At 39.4% G+C, this 22,446-nt stretch overlaps 1 protein-coding gene across 5 annotated transcripts in view; it reads left to right on the top strand.

The window, feature by feature from the left end:
* The window catches only part of OSBPL1A (oxysterol binding protein like 1A), a 77,578-nt gene that overhangs the window by 10,053 nt on the left and 45,079 nt on the right, over positions 1-22,446 (top strand). For all 5 annotated transcript variants that reach the window (XM_065627899.1, XM_065627897.1, XM_065627896.1 and 2 more), the window contains 13 exons: positions 864-949; positions 3,146-3,220; positions 4,308-4,419; positions 5,557-5,642; positions 9,167-9,311; positions 10,002-10,069; positions 10,150-10,194; positions 11,226-11,299; positions 11,381-11,444; positions 12,350-12,451; positions 13,897-14,022; positions 15,175-15,256; positions 18,007-18,113. In XM_065627899.1, coding sequence (XP_065483971.1) covers positions 864-949; positions 3,146-3,220; positions 4,308-4,419; positions 5,557-5,642; positions 9,167-9,311; positions 10,002-10,069; positions 10,150-10,194; positions 11,226-11,299; positions 11,381-11,444; positions 12,350-12,451; positions 13,897-14,022; positions 15,175-15,256; positions 18,007-18,113 — 1,172 coding nt within the window. The remainder of the gene's footprint in view (positions 1-863; positions 950-3,145; positions 3,221-4,307; positions 4,420-5,556; positions 5,643-9,166; positions 9,312-10,001; positions 10,070-10,149; positions 10,195-11,225; positions 11,300-11,380; positions 11,445-12,349; positions 12,452-13,896; positions 14,023-15,174; positions 15,257-18,006; positions 18,114-22,446) is intronic.

Below are 22,446 nucleotides of genomic sequence, written 5' to 3'. Positions count from 1 at the left end.
TTGCTTTTCAATGGCTCTTGAAATGCTATGGGTCTGTTGCTCAGTAAAAACAAAGCACAAATCAGCTTTGCTTAGTACAATTGAGTGTTAGAATTGGAAACTAACATGAGTTGTTAAATTGGTAATCTCTTTTCATATCTTGTTTTTAAAGAAGTGATTGTAGGACAGTTCATGAATTTCATTCATACAGCCAGTCCTCCAGGACATGCTTTAAATGCTTTTTCAAGAATAAATGATAGTTTCCTTTGCATGGTTACTTCTGTGTCTGCTTTATGCTTACCATTCCTGCAGAGGTTTGCAGCTGTAGATGGTACAAGAGTTCTACAGTGCACAAAGATTTCAAATCATGATACTAAATAAGGCTATCAAAATCATGTGCAAGCACAAGACAACAAAAACTCCTACCATTAGGCCATTCTGTCTGTTTTGGTTTGAATCATCTGTTTGGAAGATGGATTGTCCTACCTCCCATTTGTGTGCCGGGTTTCAAATCAGATAAACCAGGCTGGTTTCTGATAAACAAAAGAAATGTGTACTTGCATGTGCTATGTTCATAGTGAATGAAAGTGAAGCTTCTTGCTACTGTTGGAAGAACAAAGTATTGCATGTAAACAAAAGTTTCTTTCGCTGTCAGACTACGTGACTTTCTGCTTTGAGAAAGATTATGTAGATTTGAATCTAAGGTTCTCAAACTGCATCTTGATTTAGTAATTCAGATGCTGTGAATCGTATCGATGCTTCCAGCCTCCTTGCTCTTCTGTTACCGTGAAGAATGATCATCCATGCCAACTTCCAAGCACATGACAAGATTTTTTTTTTTGTATTGTGTGACCTAAACTTAATTTACCTGTTTTGTCTTTTAGGCAGAAGTAAATCTAATATGGGTTGGACGCCTCTTCACCTTGCGTGCTACTTTGGACATGCTGTTGTGGTGGAGGATTTGCTGAAGGTATATTTCTGTTTGCCTCTGTGTATAAGGCAGAAGATTCTTTGTTATGCTAGAAGCAGTTAGTATTTGAGTTTTTGTGAATGAAGAAAGGTGGCTTTGTAGAGAGGTCGAGCCTTTCCTACAGTTTATTTGCACATAACTTAGAGATTGTTAAAACTAAGGAATGAAATAGTTGCAATATTAAGATCAGCCCCATTTACAAGGACACAATATAGTGACACTGGAAGTCTGTACAGTAGTATACAGCTGCTATCTGAAGAGTATTTACAGTTATCAGTACTTAGCTAACTTTCTCATGGGTTATGTGTGTTTGTCTATGTAACCATCTGAATATAGGAAATAAAGATGTATAGGATATAGGTATGCATTTGCGAAAGTTTCAGTCCTTTTCAAGCTCAGTGGATATGTGCATATGGTAAGCCATCATCTGATAGTAGTAATGCAAATGCTTTGAGGGCCTGATCTAGCTTAATGTAGTATATAAAGTGTGTAATTTAGGCAGTTTCACTTACTGAGTTGCAGGAAAGGCTAAAGTGTTTCAAATACAAAAGAATCCGTTATGATTGTATGTTGTGCATAGAAACATGTCCAGAATTCTGTGTGAAGTAACTTGTATGTGTTTCTTTCCAGGCACAGGCTGACATAGTTTGACTCATTATTTCTCTTTAACATCTTTGAAATAATGAACTGTGTGATAAACTTTGAAATGATTAAGCTCTGTGGTCAAAGCTGAACAACTCCTATCTTCTTAGCCATGTCTGTACTGCATTTGCAGTTGTTTCTGGCTGAGTTTATTTTTTTTTATCCTCAGCTCTAAGGGTAGCTTCAACCAACCCTATTCCTGTTTGAAGGGGTTTGCTGTAGATGGCAGGAACATGCTCAACAGCCTCAAATACAAAGTTAGCTAATCTAAGCTTGAAATTGCATTCAGAATGAAGGCCACCAGCCATAATCATTACTCTAAAGCAGGAAGAAAAGTTGAAATTTTTTTGAGAAGTTCTTCTCTAGCCTACACACCTACTCAGTAAATAATGCTGTTTTCAATCCAGGAGGGCTACTCAAAGTAAAAGTTAAAGTTTTGTCACTTAATGCATGTATCAACATTTCCAGAGTAGGAAAGAATGTATGTAACTTTGTGCTTTCTTCTTTGTTGATAGGGCTCTTGAAAGGGTATAATTTAAAGAGCAAGTTGGATAATAAAAGCAGCTGTGCAGCTCTGAAAGCTGGCCATGTATAGATGACTCTGTGTACTTGTGCCAAGATGTTGTGCTCAGAGAACAAGTGAATGAGGTATCAGAAACAGAGCTCTGGAGCTAGAGTCTTGTTCCTTAGTTAACTTAAGGCAGGCAGCAGTGACTGGCTAAGTTATGTGATCTAAATATATGTGATAAAGTTAAATATGTCCTACCCTCTTTCTGACCCTTTGAGAGGTTAGGTAAAGCAATGTAGAAGAAATGCTTAAAGAAAGGAGAATAGGATTTCTTGGCTTCCTGAAACAGTGCCTGTGCCCTGTGGCAAGCAGTCGTCCTTCCAGAGAAAAGGTACAGGATGAAGAAAGTGCGTGACAAGAGGAAGGGGGGCTTAAAACAAAGATTGTGGAAGAGAAAAGGAAGAAGAAAGGTTAAGTTTCAGATGGTACCATCTTAATGCTGACATGGAAGTTTTCATTTCAAGTGCAAGAGCAGCAGTGAGTGCCTAGAGATAATACCACTTGTTAAATCAGGAGCACCAGGAGGCTGGTGCTACTGTGTATACATCTGCAATAATAGATGTATATATGTTATCCAGTCCACTCAGTTATTTCAGTAAGCTGATTGTGGTTTTCTCTTTTTTTCCCAACACCTCCCTCCATTAAAAACAAACCAAACCAAACCTCAAAAAGCACCCAAAACAAAAACCAAACCAACGCTACCCTCTATGTTAAGGTTGTTTTCCATATACCTTGTTCTCAAAAGTGAGAGAGATGCCTGGAAAAATGCAGGAAGCTTTTCCTTTTTGAAGCAGTTTCTAGAATGCTGGTTATGAGTCTTACATATGTACTTTATCTTCATTTCCAGGATGGCTGTATTACAGTTCTGATCTGATTTACCACGAGGCCTACCTTAGCGTCCTGTTCTCCCTTTCCCCCAGTCAGGGGAATAGCTGTGTAGTTCTTGTTGGAAGGACGTTCAGATGTCTTTTGGTCTTCTTGTTTAGGCTGGTGCAGATGTGAATGTGCTGAATGACATGGGGGACACTCCACTCCATCGTGCGGCTTTCACAGGACGTAAGGTAAAGTATGTTGGCTTTTTTTAAGCCTCAATCATAGAGTTATTAAGGAAATACTAGCAATAAAATCACTTAAAGATGTTTTTATGGTGTCTCAAAATGACTTATTGTCTGGTTTGGTACAGTGTGTTCAAAAGAACTAGGCACATTGCCTAGCTGGTATAACTCTGTCAGGAACAAAAACATGGTACAAATATTTTTTTCTTGAAGATGGGAAAAGATTGGTCAGTGGTTTTCCTGGGTGTATATTGTCAATTAATTACTAATTATCTTCCACTGTAACACTGTGCATCAGTTGTGTAACTAACTGATGTTGCTTTTCTTCTGCTGTGTGTCAGAGGAAACGTGGAAGCGTAGCACTACCTCTAGGTGCAGGTGCTAATTAGCATGTGGAAACCAGTGTAAAGATCTTTCATCTGTTGCTGAAGTACAATAGATTAATTTCTGTTTGTAACTGGTATGTTTGACACAGTAGAAGAAGTAGGGATTATTTCTCCTAACTAACCACATATTTACACAGACAGAACCCACATTGTTTTAATCTTGGTGACTTCTGGAGGAAAGAAATATAAATGAGGCCACGCTGGTCCATCCATTTGGTGTCTGGAAGTGCTATTTCTTCATAGCAAACTAAAACTAAAAAGCTTTTTATAGGCCTGTAACATGAGACTAGTTTGATTGTTCCTCATGCACTGCCATAATTCGCAAGTTTGTACTACCTCTATGGATAACCTCTTGGCCCTTCTGAACGAGTGACCACTTAGACTCTTATCAAAAAAGCCATTCATACTATTTTTAGCTGTAAAATTCAGAATTCGCACCAGGTACATCAGCTGCTGAATTGGAGCGGGTCTGTTCAGTCACAACTAATCTCCTCTTAGTTCCTGCAGCCTGACTGATGTGAGAGAGGAGGTTGCAGTTAGTCCCACTCTTCAATCTCTCTGAAACACCCCTTCCTGTTGTCAGAAGTCAGCAGTGGTGAAAAGCCATTACACAGCTCATCTTGCAGAATGTCAATAGCTAAAAAGCCCGATTGTGGCCTTGCCATAACAAGAGATAGATAAGCAGTGTTTTGCAATTTGTTTTGCAGGAGGTGGTGATGTTACTCTTGCAGCATAATGCTGATACTTCTATTGTTAATGGGAGTGGAGAGACTGCAAGAGAAGTTACTCATGATAAAGACATAAGGAATATGTTGGAAGGTAACCTTAATAGGTGATAGCCTGTTTGTGGGTGGTTGTTGTTGTTTTTTTCCAACACTTGTACATTCTGAAAACTGATTTTTCTCTTGGAAGTTAAAGCAGCTCAATTGAATTCTCTTTAAATTTGGTCACTGGAAAGAAAAAAGTTGAAGTTTTTGGTTCCAGTCTGTAGTACTGACGGTTTGGTTTTGGTTTTTTGTTTTTTCCCCAATATGTCTGCAGGTGACTTGGAGAGTTATCATAAATGCCAATAGTATTATTCAAGTAACTATTTCAGTCCTGTTGGGGCAACCCTTGCTACAGCTCTGAATGAGACATGGCAGTTCAAGCCTTAGCTCACTGGAAGGGGCAAAATTCAAGTCAAGAATCTAAGTGACTTTGTCAACAAAATCATTGAAGAGCAAAATTCTGAACAGTTTGCAAAGGTGACATAGTTTTGGATGAAGTTTAGGACTTGCTGTTACAGTCTTAGGAGTTATGTCAAAGGGGAAAAAAAAAGTAAAAACCTTTCCCCTCATTTCCTCGGCTTCACAGGTGTTGAAAGTGAGGGAAATGGTGTCCAAATACTTACATAGGCTCACTGCTTAGAGTTTTAGAAAGTTCAAGAACTGTGGTGCTTCCTGGTATTATTATGTGATACCCCTAAAGCTCTGTGTCCAATACCACAGACTGTATTTGTGAAGTGATCTCTGTTCTGAGTCTACATGCACGTGCGAAGATAACAGCCCTTACTGCTGCTTACCTGCTGGATTGTTAAAGAATAAAATTTCTGTAGGATGATAGGAAGAGTAGAAGAGAAACTGAAAAGAACACAAGGAAGGTCTGATGTGTCATGTAGTTCCCCTGCTTTCCCTTTTACTAGGGAGTGAGGTTGGGTTGTGAGTGTTTAAAAAATAATATATATATATGTAGATGTGTATACACACATCTTCTCAAATATTACATGGTTTCGAACATATTTTTGCTCTGACACAGACTTTTCTGAATAAATATTCCATTTATACCTGTCACAAATAATACTGGAAACTCTTGTTTCTCTAGGCTTGTTTTGATATAGTTTCTCAAATGCTGTAATTTATATGTACTTGCTACTTTGAGACTGACCTGAAATTTGTGTATGTGGGTTTTCTTTAAAAGCAGTGGAAAGGACACAAGAAAGGAAACTGGAAGAAGAACTTTTAGGAGCAGCAAGAGAGGGGGAAACAGGGAAACTGACTGCCTTGGTAAGAATTCAAGTGCTTGTAATACTTCTGTGTCAAGTGGTTCAAGCCATAATGCAGATGTAACAACATGTGACATTAGGCATTGCATTTCAAAGTGCTGTGACTTCAGAATATTAATGCTGTGCACTGGTGCTGAACCTTCACAGGTTTTCCAGCCTCCTTGTTGCAGGCTGCAAAACAATGGTTTTCAGCTTCTGTAATGTTTCTAAATACTCTTGAGTTAGTTGTAAATAGCAGTGTGCTGATTCTAGATCAACTGACTTAAGTTTGTTATGTTTTTGTGGATACCCTAATCTTGTGGGTGCTTAGGTTTTCACCACAGTATGGCTTATTTTAAATCTTGAAAGTAAGCTTTTGTCATTAGCATCTGTTGCAGCTGAAGTCTCTAATTTTAATGGACGGTCATCTGCACAACACAATTTCATGCTGAGTGGGACCTGAAAACTGCATACGTGTGTGTGCACCCTCGCAGTAATTCAAGCTGAACAATACCATGTGATGGTAAGGCTATTGGAGAAGCAAATCACAGAATAATTGAGACTGGAGGGTGTCCCTGGATATGAGCTAGTGCAACTCCTGTTTGGAGAGGAGAATTAACTAGAGCAAGTTGCTCAGGACCATATCAAATTGGGTTTTGAAGCAACTTCTGAGAGGCCTGAAGAGTTTCCTTGGAAGTAAGACATATGTGGTATGGAACATTTTCTACCTAGTTAGCACCTGTAGTAAAACCTTTTAAAGCATCAATGCAGTCTGAATGCTTCTACTTACTTCTAATGGAAAATTCACAAATGTGAGATTTATATACTGAGAAATTTTATGTTCTCTTCTGCCTAGAAGCCAGGGGGAACACCTATTCAAAATTTATTTCCATCATCTAAATTTATCTCTTCTAGTTTGAAGAGGCCTTGTCTTTCTAACTTGTGTGGAAACTGTTTTTAAATCTTTGGTCATCCTTGTAATTCTTATGTGTACTTTTTGCACTGTCCTATTTGAAATGGAGAGAGAATCAGAGCTGTACACAGTACTTAAGATGTGGAAGAACAGTGCCTTAATACACTGGCATAATTGTACTAATTGTAATTAATACACTGGCATAAGTGATCTGTTCTTGATTCTGGTAATTTGTAACACTTGTGGCATTAGATGTTGTATGCCTGCTGACTAAGCCTTAAACTGATGTGGAAAAAATTCAAAAAAAGGTGACTCCTTGTAGAAATCTGTCAGTAAAGATCTGTGCTTTCTCTCATGTGGCATGTGACCATGCATGCACATGTAACTCTTCCTGCAAACATTTTCATTTCTAAGTGTTTGGTTTTTTTCTAATATTTAGTATAATTGAGCTCTCTATATTTGAAGATAGCTATACATTGACCTCTAAAACTTTTTGAAGTACTTACCACATTTTTGAGCCCAAGGCACTTTTAAAGTCATAACAGGTTTGTCTTGGAATCCTGCACCGAGTACTTGAGACCTGTAAACATTGAACCGCAATTTTAAAACTCCTGCTGACTCTTGAGGAACTTCAAAGAACTTTCTCCACTTACAGCTATATGGTGTAAACCTCCTTGACTTTCCTACCTTCAGGTTAATAACTCTGTGGAGAATTTGTGTAGCTTTTCTGAACTGCCTGTTATCTTAAGAATTCCTTACACTTTGCCTACAGATTTTCAGGCCTTTTTGCTCCCAGTGTATTTTTTTTTTCAATTAGCAGACTGTTATACTCATGAAACTTTATCTGCTTACATCTACTTTTATTGTGAGACATAAGACACCAGCATTTATTCTCTACTACCCTGCTTTTGGAACAGAGTGCCACTTACTTGAAAGATACCCTTAATTTGTCTTTTTTGTTATTTTTACCAAAAAAGACTGTACTGCATATTGTAACATAATTGTCTAGAAGAGATAATTTAATGGTGCAGTTTCTCTAAACCTTCACGTTAGAATTGGAACCATTTTTTTTCTCCTCTTCCTGCATGCACTTTAACTGCTCCTGCTATTGGAGGTGCCTTTTGTGCTTCACTTCTGTCAAGATTCTCACTAGAACACAGTATGTTTTGCTACTAGAAGTTAGACCTTCAGTAGCAGAATCTTGACCCAGGCTTTTTAGTCTGCTTGAGGCAACATCAGTGTGTTCTTCGTGTGAGCTCTCAAAAACATACTGTACACTTACTGAAAAGACTAGAGAGTTTTTTATCTCGCAAGTTGATGCATCAAAATTTCTTCAAAATATTGCCTTGTAACAAGGTGTAAGCAGCTGAAAGCACAAGTATGTGGCTTAAAAGGTGTGGAAGCAAGAAGTCAGGAGAGGTGGAAATAAGGAAGATGTAAACCAGCTGGCTGGAAAGAGCTAAAATCTAGGAGTCCTCAGGAACTCAAGTATTTGGCCTCAGTATGAGGTTATACTTCCACAAGCTGTCTCTTCTTGACTTGTGTTCTCTTTTCAGTTGAACCGTTAATAACAACTGTAGGAGCTTATCCTTATAGGACTATTTCTGAGGCACATAAATGTGTTGATGCTAACTTAACAGCATTCCCATGGCAGCAATTTATTATGGAGTAATTTCTCTAAGATAGCATATGGTAATGCAGAAGGCTTAAACGGAGTTTTTCTAAAATTGCTGTCATGCACTTGTGACTCTAGTCTCCTAGAACTGCTTGACAGTGACTTAGCCTTCCTATTAAGGCAGTCCCATTTGGCTTGGAAGCGTAACTATAATGGCTGATATTGCCCTGAATGGTTTGGGTTGGAAGGGACCTTTAATGATCATCTACTTCAACCTCCATGTACACATCAAATAGCTACATATTTGAGTAGAAGTGTAGTGGGAATTTAGGGCAGTTAGTAGTGTCATGTTGAATGACCCTTCTCTTCAGTTTCTCAATGTTTACATTTTGTCCAAGTAAAACTCAGATTTTTTTTTTTTTCCCCTCAGTTATATAGCTGTTCTAATCAAAGTTCCCACAATTGTTAGACTTCAGAATGCAGCAAAACGGTTTGTGTTGCAGACTGCCGATACTAGGAGCTTCTAAATGGCCTAGGATAGCTCTGTCACTGAGACTGGCAGGTGTCTCATGTTTCTGTACAAAGTTCTTACTCCCTGAAACAGGGTGGTTATACAAACTTGTTCTGGATTTAGCACTGGCCTGTGCTTTCAGACTGTGCCTGGGAGTAGATTTTGACAGTGGAATCAAACAGCACCATTCTACCAGTATAAATGACTGAACTGCAGTGCTGGGGAGCTCTCTCTGGCACTGTGCAATTGAGCAGGATAAATGTTTCCATGTTGTGCAGTAAAGGTGGAAGGGGTATAGCAAGCAAAAAACCTGTTCTTCACCCTAGCTGAACATCTTGCTTGATTGCTATAGTCCTTGCCCTTCTCATAATGCTTGCTACATGCCCTCTTTGTTGCTAGATCTACACTGAAGCATCCTAGTTAGGAAGAGCTGACTTTCAAAAGAATGAATGTGGTATCTGGAGAGGGAAGAAGATGGATAAGTAAGCAAAACTTTGTTTTTTCCAGTTGAACAAGCCCAAACCACCTGATATCAACTGTACAGATCAGATGGGGAACACACCATTGCATTGTGCAGCATACCGTGCACATAAGCACTGTGCATTGAAACTTCTAAAAAATGGAGCAGATCCTAAAATAAGAAACAAAAACGGTGAGTACCAAATGGAAGTACATAAAGTATTAAGAGGAGACAGAAATTTAACAGCTTTTATAAGCCATGGTACTTAACACTTAGTGTTCAGGGAAAATCTTATGCTTTACAAGCTTTGTATCACTAATAAAGGAAGCCCAACATTGACTAAATTGCAAGAGATGGAAGAACTGTAGCAAAGTACTTATTATAAATGCTTTTCGTTTCCGAACTTACCCATTTCTAGAAAATTTACCTGCTGTCTGTCTTAACCATGAAATGTGCTTGGTTTTTGTTTTCTTGATGCTAAAAACTGAACACAGGTAACAAAAAAAGTTATGAGATTGAAGATGTAGCTTAGACAAAATGATTCTTCAGAAGAAGGCTTCTAATGAGAGCAAAGCCAGGAAAACTTTACACAGATGTTATGCAAACTGTGTACTTGTCATCTGCTTAGAGATGCCTCTATCTTGACATTTGTGAATGTTCTGAGCTGGTTTATGTAGCTGAAGAGCTAAAAACAAACTTAAGTAATAGCAAGGGCCTGTCTGTGGCTAGCAGAACTCTGAAGGACAGTGCCAAGTAAATGCAGATGCTTGTGGGACCACATTTTAATGGGTAAATGCAGTGTCAGAGTGATTATTTTTTAACTTAAGTACATCTAGGTTTATTTGCATCAAATTCTTATGCCTCGTCTTGGTTACTAAACAGATCAGACACCCCTTGATCTAGCCCAAGGTGCAGAAATGAAACTGATACTGGGAGGTAAAACTGGAAAGGTAGGAACTCTTCTGTCCATTTAAAACACCAAGGCTGTCTAGCTGAAGCTATTCCTACATGAAATTTACTTTCCATGCAGGTTATCAACAAACCCCTGAGACGATATGAAGGTCTCCTATGGAAGGTGTGTCTTATTTCCTTTTCTAAAATAGCTTCTTTTAATAATATCTCAAAGTATGTCAGTATGTCCTTTTCTGTACTTAAATGAAAGTTGATGAATGAGGGAACTTTCGATAATACATTTGTTAAATGACTTGAATTTAATCTAGTATGTTGGATAAATTATAGATGGGCTGGCTGGGTGCAGCAGTTACTAGATTCGTGGCACTCTGATCTTAACCTCAGCCCTGAAAAATCTCTCTTCATTTCTTGGTAATTTTTGTGGCAAAGCTTCACTGTGGTAAGGTTTTGTTCCTTGTCTGTATGGCAGACAAAATTGGTTTTTCTTTCCTGAATAGATGCCTTAATCTTTAAAAATCCGTCACTAATATTTTTCCACAAGTTCACCACTTTCTGGAAATGTTAAAACTGAGGACTGAGATATCAGTCAAATGCTTGTTTAAAGCCTGTTTTGCTCTGATACTCAAATGAGTCTTTTTTCCTGTGCTTAAAAAAAAAAAAAGCTTTTTCAGTCTTCTACAATCAGCTTAATTTTTGTGTTCCTTAATGAAATAACTGAAGTTTTCTTCAGTGTAAACTTTCCTATGTATTCACTCACAATTGTAGTATAAGGAACTGTTTTTAAACCAGACCTATGTACTAAAGCTTGTGAAGGGTAAAATATTGTATTTGAGTATCTTGATGTGTTTTGTTTCTCATTTGAGTTTATAAAGTAGAATTGTGCGGTGATCAGCAACTCCTGTAACACTAAAAAATACAGCATTTTAATATTTCGGTTCTTACTGAATAGCAGGCTAACAAAACTTTTGTCTTTAGGTATTTCCAAAAAAGAGAATATCACTGTAATAGTATTCTCAGGTTGCTGTGATCATCAAGATATGTAAAGCCTAGAATATTTTCCTAATGACTGACAGTTTTATGTAATAGCCTTCAAGCTGTCAGACTTACTGGGGATAATAACTCTTCGGCTGTGAACCTTACCTGGCCTTTTTTATTTGTGTGTTTTGGTTTTTTTAAATTTTTTTTTTTTTTTAGAGCTCACGGTTTTTTGGTTGGAAACTCTACTGGATAGTCCTAGAACATGGAGTCCTTTCCTGGTATCGGAGACAGTAAGTTCTGTGTTTAAATTTCTGAAAAGCTATTTAAATAATTCCCATCTTCACTGTAGTAAATATCTTTTTCTTTCAAAGAGCTGATGCAGCGAATAATGATCACCGTCAGGGATGCAAGCATCTAACACAAGCTGTCTGCACGGTAGGAAGTGAAATGATTTGAAACTACTGGGGTTTTTTTATGTGATGGTATTCTGTACCTAGACAGTGAAAACTTCAGCTAGTTTACTAAGCATACCTTTGTTATAAAAAAGGGAAAAAGCTTGTGCTGTTGCAAGAAACACTGGTTCTTGTCAAGTAAAGTATTCTTATATGTAAAGTGGCCACAAAGCTCCTTCACTTCTTTCCAAAGTCTTGAAGATTTGAACAAACATAAGGCTTCCTAAAAGCACGCCTCTTCTGTTTGGAACATGTGATAGAGAACAGCAAAGCTCTGGTTCCTCCTGTAGCTGTCACTGGCTGCTTGTGACTGACTGTGTAACTTAAGATGATCTCAGTTGGAGAGCAAATTAATTCTGAGTTTGACTTTTGGAAAACTTCCTTTAATTCTGTTATGCTTGTGGGAATCTCTTTCGGAAGGAATAGATGCAGGGAAAGCAAGCCAGGTTTCACTTACAATAAAAAGGAAGATGAAGTGCTTAAGGAAAATGCATTTAGGTTCATTTCAATACTTCTTATTCTATAATTGACCTGTAGATTGGCATCACAAGTTCTGTTTTAACTAAGGTTATATACATTTTTATTACATGAAGAGTGATTCTTGCTTTTCCGTCTACAAATTCTGTAATATCAATGGTCTCACACTATTGCTGAGATTTTGCCTGAATCGGGTGGTACCAATAAATGCAAATATAATATTTTGACATAAAGAACCTCTATATTCTCATTCATGATAAGTGCAAGACAACACAGTTTGTAGCTATAGTTATTTCACCTTAAAACTGAGGCAAACACTTCTGAGTTAAGAGTAATTGCTTACTCTTAAGAGTTTTGTCTTTTATTAGTGATTCATTATACTAATTTTGTCTTTTCATCACATTGCCTTAGGTAAAATCTACAGACAGTTGCTTCTTTTCTGTCAGATGTTTTGATGACACTGTGCATCGTTTCAAGATTCCTAAAAATAGCCTTCCTTCTCAAACTAGAGAGGTAATAATGACTATCAAAGGTTTTAAAATGTAGTAACTTCTGTAATTAGTAATTTGCATTCCACTTGCTATGGATGCATTAGTGGGCAGTTCAGTATCTTGATCATAAAGACTTGGTAACAAAAGTGCGTATATTGAATCTTTTAGCACTATAGACTGAATAGTAAAAAATGGACAGATTGTCATTATCATCTTTAGAATTAGTGCCACCTTGTTTTCCAGCTCTGTGTCTGTATTTTGCCCTGTAGTTTAACGTCCTCTTTTTCTTTAACTTCTCCATGTGGTAAATTTCTGTTGCAACTTCCTTCTGTTGCACTTTCTTTCATAGTTCATTATCCTGCACAAAAGAATGTTTAATGGTACATTCTACTCTTGGCTGTTCTCTAAGATGAACTCATAAATTATATTTTCTTAAAAGGTGGGACTGAAACAAGAGACTAGGGGGTTTTTTTTAGGGCTATTTGTATTGTAGTTACTATTGTACTTCTATAGGTGTACCAACTAGAGATGGAGGGGTGGAGGCAACTGGAGTACTGTGTCCAGTTCTGGACTTCCCACTATAAGTGATACGCGGACATGCCGAAGAGAGCCCAACAAAGGGCCACTAAAATGATTAAAGAGACCAGATCATTTCTAATATTAGTAAAGGCTGAGAGAGCTGTGACTGCTCAGCCTGGAGAAGGCTCAGAGGGATCTTGTCAATGTATGTAAATACCTGAAGGAAGCGGGGGGGCAAAGAGAACAGTTGGGCTCTTTTCAGTGATGCCTGGTGACAGTAGGCACAAACTGAAACACAGGAGGTTCCCTCTGAACATCATAAAAAATGTGAGGGGGACCAGGCACTGGCACAGGTTACCCGAAGAGGCTGTGGAGTCCCCTTCCTTGGAGATGTTCAGAAGCCATTTGGACATTGTCCTGGGCAACCAGCTCTGGTTGGCCCTAATTGAGCGGGGCGGGGGGTTGAACTAGAGGACCTCCAGAGATCCCTTCCAACCTCAGCCCCTCTGTGATTCTAGGAACAGGAGAAGAATCTACCTCTTAATTAAGATAGTGCTTGAGATTTTGTACACAGAGCTTATCATGCATAAGAAGGCAGACTTTGTTGCAGGGACCTTGCTCTCTGAACAGAAACCCAAAGACGCAAAATACATTTTTCTACAGTATTTTCTTATGTGACCTTGGATAGACTGAGGTGTGAGTGGCATTTATCCTTAGTTTCATCAGTTCATCAATTAAGTCCTAGATAGCACTCTGACCACAGATTCTCATCTTGAATATGTTACGATTTTAACCATCTATTTTCTTCTCATTAAGGTGTGTCATTTTACTAAGGAATATCTTATTTACACGAATAGAAAATTCTAATTGGTTCTTTTGTATGTATGCTGTTGCCTTCTGGGGATGACCTTTGAAATGTATATTAACTCTGGTGTTTTTTCTATTCAGAGTTGGCTGGAAGCAATAGAAGACCACTCTGCATATAGCACTCATTACTGCACACAGGAACAGTTGAGTAGTGATGATGAGGAAGATGATGCGGTGTCTGTTACAGACCTACAGGATACTCTGAAAGTATGTACCAAGTACTTATTTGGCTCACACATCTACACAGTTGCAGATTAGTACTGTTTTGTATTGAAATACTTTAGTGTACTTTGGCCAAAAGTAATGATTCTTTCTTTCTGCAGACACGTAAATGATGCTTGCATTTGCACTGCTTACTGTCATGTATTCCTGTTCGGACTGTCACCATAAAATGGCATGTTTGTCATAGCTACAGGGTTGTGTGTTTCAGTTTTACCAGCCACTGCTGCAAGGTAGAAAGTTGCTTGAGACCTTCAGCCAGGAGAGGGAGCCTTGTGTACTGTACTGGGTAACAGCAAGACTGGACGATAACAAAGCTAACCTTCAGCAAGCTCTGCCTCTCTAAAATAGGCAATGCAGTGGCTTAGAAATTATCCCTTAACACCTCAAGTCATGCTAGATGTGCTGTAGAGTGATTGTTCAGACCTGCAATGGAAAGGAGTCTTCCTTGATAATTCTAGCATTCAGCCTGTGAGTCTTACTTTTTGCCACACACATACTTCTAAAACTTTTTACTTTAAAGGAAAGCTGATGCTGCAATGCAAAAATCTTCGTGTGACTGAACTTCACGTCTTGTAGCATACCTTTTGGTACAAGAACTCAAAGTAGACCAAAGCAGGACAGGGCTGGGAGGAAAAATGGTGCTGGCAGTTCCCAGCAGCTTACAGAGAAGATGGTATTATCTAGCAGATAACTGATTCCAAGTTCACATGCAGGCTTGGAATGTGATCTCGGAGTGGGTTCCTGCCTGTCGCTGTACTTGCCATACATTAGTTAACCTATGTATTTGCTTATTTTGGCCTTAGGTTTGTCAAAGAATGAGCAATGGCTCTTTTGGGTTTACAAACTTTTTAATAAGAAAAGGGGGGAATATTCAAAAGCAGTACATACAATCATAGCTTTGGGGTTTGGTTTGCTGTGCTAATTTAAACAAAAGCCAGTCAGCAGTGTAATGTGTATAAATCTTATGTTTGCTTGTGTGTCTTTGAAGGTACTTCAAGTAATTTCTCTCATTTTAAATTTATTGGTCTCTGTCACTGGGAATCTTTAAGGTTTAATGTTCTCTAGATTTAAAAAATTTCCTGGAAACTTTACTGAAAACAAGGCACTTCTGAACTAGCTATTTTTTCTGTCTTTCAGAAAGCACAAGCATGCCAACAAAGACTCAGTAAAGAGATTTCAGACTTTCTTGCAATGGTTAAATCTTTGGATGCTACAAAAGGTAAAACTTAGTCTTCTAAAATGCAGTTTGTTACCAGGCAACTAACTTTTTTGTTTAAGCAGCACATGCTTCAATTCACTGAAATTAAATTTTCAGGAGCTTGAAAATTTGGACTGTTTTCCTCACTGAAAAATATTCAAATAAAGTGACGTTATAATAATTGCGAATAGCTAAGACTTCAGATTTGGAGAAACAACTAATATAATAACTATGTTGATTGAAAGATTCTATCAGTGGCTTTAAATGTGGTAAAACTGTCTTTATATACAGTGCTTACTAAGCAGTATCACAGGAATATAATATAGGGGTTCACTTTCAAGGTTGGAAAAAAAAAGTGTAGTTGGTAGCTTATTGCAGAGCATAAGTGTTCCCTGACAGGTACAAAGAGCTGGCTGTCTTATTCTAGCTTTCCCCTCAAAATCTTGTCTTGTATTAAGTAGAAGCACAATGAAAGCTGAGGCAATGATAAACAGGATGTCAACTGAAATTGCAGAACTATACAGGGAACTGGAGGCATGGTGTGATGGCATATATTCCACATACTTCTGCCATGAGGTTTATGCCAGATTTGAACTTCTCTGGCTCCTTTTTAAATAATAACAAACTAACGTACCTGGATTTTTGCAGTGTAACTGCCAAAAAACAGCACAGGCATCAAGCTGTTAGAGATTAGACCTTGTTTCATTTCATTTCAGGAGATGGACTCATGATCCTTCCAACTCAGGACATTCCATGATTCTATGATTCATTTAATGCCTTAAACATATACAGAAGTTGCTCACCTATTAAAGACGCAAAGGAGCTCTGTAAGAACACTCAACTGTTGCTCCTTTGAACCTGAGTCCTAGTTACATATTGTGACTAAAATTTATGAAGCTTAAACTAGAGAACAAGTTGTTTATCTGTACAAATCTGTAGTCTGTAATAGAATAGCAGTTTTGGGAGGAAAAATGTTCTTCATCTTTCATCCCTGTGCCTTCCTAAAAAGAGTCTAAATAGGTTACTGTGTGATGTTAACCTATGTTGCACTAACTGAATTTTTACTGAGTTTTTAGTTCATAAAGTAAGGTTTCATAATACGTATGAGTGTTTTATTGGGAAGCCTTTGTAATTAATAATACAATAAAACTGAATTCTTAACAAAAAACAGTTTGAAAACTAGTATGAGGTGGATAACTTCCCTTATTAGATGTAGGGGCAGTTTCTCTGACCACATATTGCTGACCTGAAGAACCAGCAAGGACATATACTTTTTTTCCAAGTACAGAACTCAAGTAACTAAAATCCATAGTAAAGCAAAACCGCATACTGTCTCTTTACTAGAAACTGCTAATCTTGGCCAATAGCAGTAATAAGTTCCTGTTTTCTTCCCAATGAATGTTTGTAACATGATGCATCAGGGAATTGTTTCCAGGTTCATGTGTAACCTCTGTAGGTCTCAACAGAGAACTTCTGCAGCTCTCCCAGTTCTCATGTTGGATTGATGTGGTATCTTGAAAGCATTTGAGTCTTTCAGAAGAAAGAGAATTTGAGTTAAAAGTCCTTCCATGTGGAACTTCTCCTAAAAACTTTTGAGTAATATAAAAATGACTGTTTTGGGACCTGATATTTAAAATTCTCTCCCTAATTGTCTCAACGTGCCATTCTAAATCCAGGCATCTTTGAGATTTATGCATATTGTTTATTACAAATAAAGATGGCTCCTGCACTCAGTGTGCTGTCCCTCCTTCTAGAGCAACCAGTTGTTGATAGCTGCTGTACATAGAGACTCCAAATTCCAGTCAGTAGTGAGCTTTGTTATCAAAGACGACAATTAATGTGTGGATATGTACTGTATCTTGTGTCCTGCACAAGCAATATAAGTTGCAAAATAAGTTCAAGAACTGTCACTGCTGGACCTCTTAAACCTTATGGTTGTGACACCAACTTGAATCACCTATGTTACTAAATGGTGACAACTGGTCCTGGAGTCTGCAGCCACTAAATAAACACTTTATTTGCAACGAGTATGTTTCCTGAGAGAATGGCTTTCTTGACTTCAGAGGAATTGCTGCACATTGCAAAACTTCAAAGATGAACTCAAATATTAAATAATTTCTACCAAATTTATGAGGTTTTGTAGTTTCCTGCTGGTTCTAGACTTGTAGCCCCTTCTATAAATGGTCATAGAAATCAGGATGTGAGATGGAATTGCTCTGCAAGCTGTACTACTCATCCAGAAGATGAGTCTTGTAACTCCCTATCTATTTTTCAAACCTAAACCTCCAGCTGCCCTGTGGTAAGCTTTTTCTCTTCTATATAATACCACAGCAGAAGGCAAAAAAAAAAAAAGCTACACTTCTCACTTTAACTCAAATTAAACCAGTGCAGTATCCTTTTTATTTCAGTTCTGTCACCTGGAAACTCTTGATGCTTTTAGATCTAGAAAATGGTTAAAAGGAGATTGTTGGTGCTCACTTTTTACAGTGTCTTGCTGCCATAGCTTACTACCTCTGTCTTTTAAGCCATGCTGAAAGAGAAACTTGATCCATTCAATGTGCCATTTATACCAGTACTAGGGAAAGGATGCAAAATAACTTACATTCCTTTGGTGCTACTTTTGCTTGCCCTTTCCTCACACAAATCTTACCGTGCACCAGCCTTCATGTGGAATATGAATGTTATGTCTGTATTACTTAGAGAAAAAATAATTAAAAGAATCCTGTAGCATACAATGTCCTCTTAATGCTACTAATCATTTGTGCTTTCAGGAATATCTCCTCCCCTCCTGCAAAAAGTTGATGTGGTCTCTGAAGTATCCCAGGAAACATGTGAGGCCCTGGCCGACTGCCTCAACCTATTCACAAAGCAGGAAGGGGTATGTCATATGCTGTGTGGGTCTATAAATGGTCTGAATAGCTTAATATATTTTGCTAGTTATATGCTTACCTGTTACAAAAATAAATACACCCATGGAACTTCATGTTGTTGGTAAACTGTCCTTTTGCATGCTGAATGTCTGATGAAAACTCATGCTTCTAGAGAAAAAGTAGCTAAATTCCTCTGCAAAAGGATATCTTAGTATTTGAGTGTTCAGAAGAGATCCATATTTTGCTTACAAACTGCTGCTTGTAATGTTCAAACAGAATGCTTGAATTCTATAAAGCAGTTGCTTTACTGATTTGAAGGTTAAAATATTGAGAATTTTTTTTTTGCACTGGCTAACAAGTGTTGAACACCATTGCTTCTGAATTTGTTTTTCAGACCATGTGCTTAGTGGGTGTGCGAATGCTCTCTCTTGAACTTCTGGTTTTCCTAGTGACGAATATGGTGTTAAACATTATGCAAATGCTTCAATTAGGGAATATGTGTCAAACTCATTAATTCCTGGTGTAGGAGATCTGTTCTTTTTCTCCCCTCTAGAAGATAACTCTAGTACCATGGAATAAATTTTTGTTCTGGTATTGTGGTGACAGTAATCCCTCAGTTAGGCTCTTGTTGTCATCAGTAAGCTGTGTTTCAAAATGAGGTTTGTGTTGGTGCTGGTAGTCTTCCAGTTAACAGTAAGCTGCAAACACTGGCTCCATTGTTTAGGTTTGGTTTAAGATTTTTTTTTTCATTCCTTTCCAAGCCTTTTTGTCTCTAGTTGCAAGTCTTCTAGACTTGAGTCAAGCTCTAGCAGAGTGGAACAAGCATTGGGTTTTTTTACATTCAGTTTTTTCTATAAGAAAATCTAATATTAAAGTTGCCAGTTCCACTTGTGGATGAGGGGGAAATTGTTACAACAGTGGGTGTACAGTGTTAGTTAGTACTTCTTAATTGTGTTGGCATCTTGCTTCAAGCCAGACTAAAATAACTTTCCAGAGTGGTGTATGGCAAAACATATGGTGAAATTGTAATTTCACCTTACTTGAACTTGAACAGTCTCAGTAGGTGTTACAGAGGGCTTCTTTTAAGCTGGAAGCACATAGGTTTGGTCAGAGAGGGATGGGCTGAGGTGTGAAGTTAAATTTCCACCATAGCTGGTGAGATCAGTCAGTTATGACAGGGAGAAGATGGGATCCTGGAGAGTTTTGTCTTGCTATTTTTAAATTTCAAGCTATTGCAATTCCAGAATATGATGCAATCTCTTAAAGATGCCATAAACTCATAAGGGAAATTACAGCAGCAATCTCTTCCTAAGATTTGAACCTTTTGAAAAAGTTATGTTCCCTGAGAATTATTGTTCTTAAACCCACAGCATTTGGTATTGTTGTCTTTAATAAGACAGGGCCCTGTTCTTTGCCTTTCAGTGTTGATTTCTAGACTGTAGTTCTGTTAGCATTGCAAAAGCAATATATTGGATTCTGCATTAGCAAGTGATAGGACCCCAATTAAATGCTTCAATATTCCTTCCACGTATATTGGATCGAATCATAGAATAATTTTGGTTGGAAGAGACCCTCAAGATAATAGAGCCCAACTGGTAACCCAATACTGTCACTAAACCATGTAGTAAAGCATAACTCTAAATATCAAACTCTAATATAAAAAACACTTGTCCAAATCACTGAAAAAAAAATATTTTTAGTATTTGTTTCTCTTCTGATCATCATCTCAATAGTGAAGTTGAGGCTTAGGTGCGGTAAACATTTGGGAACAACTGCCATGAATGCTCTGCTCTGGGGATAATTGGCTGTTGTTAAGTTAAAGCTGTGTCCAGGAAGGATAACTCTACAACTGCTGTTGAAGAGTTACTTTCCTGCCCTTCTTGTTGTGTCCAGGCCTCTTGTCAGTGTCAGTGAGACTGTTTGACTGCAGCTTGTCCTACAGGGACTCCCTGGTAGAACTTCCTCTGAGTAGAGAGGAATTAATTACTCCATGGAACCTTTCAACCGTATTGTGCATGTCCCATGAAATCCGGATCTCTCTGGAACAAATGGTTCTCAAGCTCAGTACCTTTTTATCTTGCCTCTTTAAGGAGAATTCTTTTCCCCTCTGACTTAAATTGTCAGCATACCAGAAGCTGCTGCTTGACTAATGAGGAGGGGCTGCCAACTTAAGTAAGGATAACCCGGGCGAATGCACTTTTTGCCTTTTAGAGAAGACTTTTTGTTTAGCATTGCCCATCTCTGTGCCGTATCAGCTGTAGTGTAATTGTGCAATATGGAAATGAAGCTGCTAACACAGAACTAAAAAGATAGCCAGGTCCAACTCTCTCCCACTTGCGTTAGAAATGGTGCAGGAGCGTCATATCCAAATGCTCCATCTGTCCGCGGCCTCTCCCCCGGTGCTGCCGTGCAGGGCTCGGTAGCGGCGATGGTGACGCTTCCGAGCGGCCCGGTGCCTCGCCCGGGGGGCTGGCGCGGCCGCTGCGGTGCCGGCTCCGGGAGGGGGGGACCCCGCCTGCACCGCGCTGCCCCGCCACCCGTGCCGGAGGAGCCGTGACCTCACCGCTCCGCACGGCGGGAGCTGCTGTGACGCCATAGAGGTGAGCGGGGGTTGGGGTGGGTGGGGGAGCTTCCAAAAATAACCCACTGCGGCGGGGCTCCGTGCAGGGAGGCGCTGGCGGGCTCTGGGACCCGCGTCCCCTGCGGCTCAGGCCGGGCCGCCCCGCCCCGCTCCCACCCGGGGAGCCGCAGCCCGTGAGCGGCGGGCAGGCAGCCCCTGCCCCGGCGGCGGGACAGGGGCGGGGCAGGGGCGGGAGCGCTCGGCCCGTCAGGCCATCTTTAGCTGGGCTGGGAGCTGGCCGCCGACCAGCTACTTCGGGTGGGTTTCCTCCGCGCTCGGAGGGATCCGCTGGCCCTGGCGCCGCGCTGCGCCGGGGCGCGGAGCGGGGCGCAGGCTGCGCGGGGCGGGCGCCGCTCCCCTGCCCTGCGCCGGGGCGCTCGCCTGAGCCCGCGGTGCAAGGTGACGGGCTGCCCGCTGCGCTGCCCGGAGCGGCTGCGGCCACTGCTGCAACCCGGCGCCGCTTGCGCCGCTGCCTGGGGCGAGGTCTCGGAGCGACTGCCAAATCGTGTTCCGCGGTATGTACCGCGCGTGGTGGGTTGGGTTCGGAGTCTGGTTTCGGTGGTGGTTTTTTGTTTTTTGTTTTTTTTTTTTTTTTTTTGTTTCCTTCTTGACATTGGGACGAACCCTTCTGTGTCAAGCGGAGAAGATAGAGGTGAGCACAGATACTTCTCATGGAACTATTAAAACATGAGGGAAAACTGAAGATAATGCGATTGCTTTAATCTGAGTGTTTTTTGAGGTGTTCATGTCGGAGCTCGTGCGACTTGAAACGTTTTCTGCAGTGACTTTGGCACAAGGTTAGTAAGTATTGTTTCAAAGCAGGACTTCCCTTGTACTATTTGTAGCAGATACCAGAACCTGCGTTCCAAAAGCAGTTTGATGCTAGTATTTTTGTGTTCTGCAGTAATTTTATGTAGTTGTAGGAGAAGTTTAACTTAAGGTTATTTGCACACAATTATCTCTGCTAGATTTTCTAGACGAGTTCAAAATTTATTTCCAATACTTGAGCTGCATGCACTTAGGCTGTATGAAACTGGTAGGAAAGGTGTTCTTTAAAGAAATAGGCTTTATTTTTCTTTGAGATTGCTTCTTCATTAACCAGTGCTAGCTCAAGTGTGCTAATGAGTATCTCGACTCTCCAAAGTTTCACTTTTACTATCAAAGGTTATATTTACCGTTAAATTAAGAGCTTGTATTGCATGACTTTAGAACAAATGGCAGTTGTAAGCCAACTTCACTTGTAGTCTGTGGCTTTGATCTTCCTTTGTAGGTGTTGTCATTCTTTCTAGCTTGGGGTTTGGCTTTTTTTGAAAAGGTAATTTGTTTACAAGCTGATTAAAAACCTTAGCTGATGGATAAAGGATTCAAGAAAAGGTTTCTTCATTTCTTGGTTTAAATGAGCTGCATACTCAGCTAGGTAGAATTTGTCATAACAAATTAAGCTTGTCGCTTTTACAGAAACTTCAAGGTCAAAATACTATGGGTCACAGTCATTGGATTTTAGTTACCTTTACTATGGTTTAACATGCTATTTCTTGTATGTATAACTGATGTACTATAAATAAAAATGGGCACGCAGTTCAACCAGCAAGTATTAATCTCCAGAAGTTAAGTGTGTTGCTTTAGTTTATTTCCTGTTTCTTAGAAACATAACTGAATGTCCAAAGGTTAGATTATGTCTCTGTGTGTCTTGTGAATGAATGCATGCATGCTCTTTGGGA

The sequence above is a fragment of the Caloenas nicobarica genome, chromosome 2, assembly GCF_036013445.1.
Source record: "Caloenas nicobarica isolate bCalNic1 chromosome 2, bCalNic1.hap1, whole genome shotgun sequence".
NCBI classification, from domain to species: domain Eukaryota; kingdom Metazoa; phylum Chordata; class Aves; order Columbiformes; family Columbidae; genus Caloenas; species Caloenas nicobarica.
Note: the sequence above shows the minus strand (reverse complement) of the source record. Positions and strands in the feature narration are given on the sequence as shown.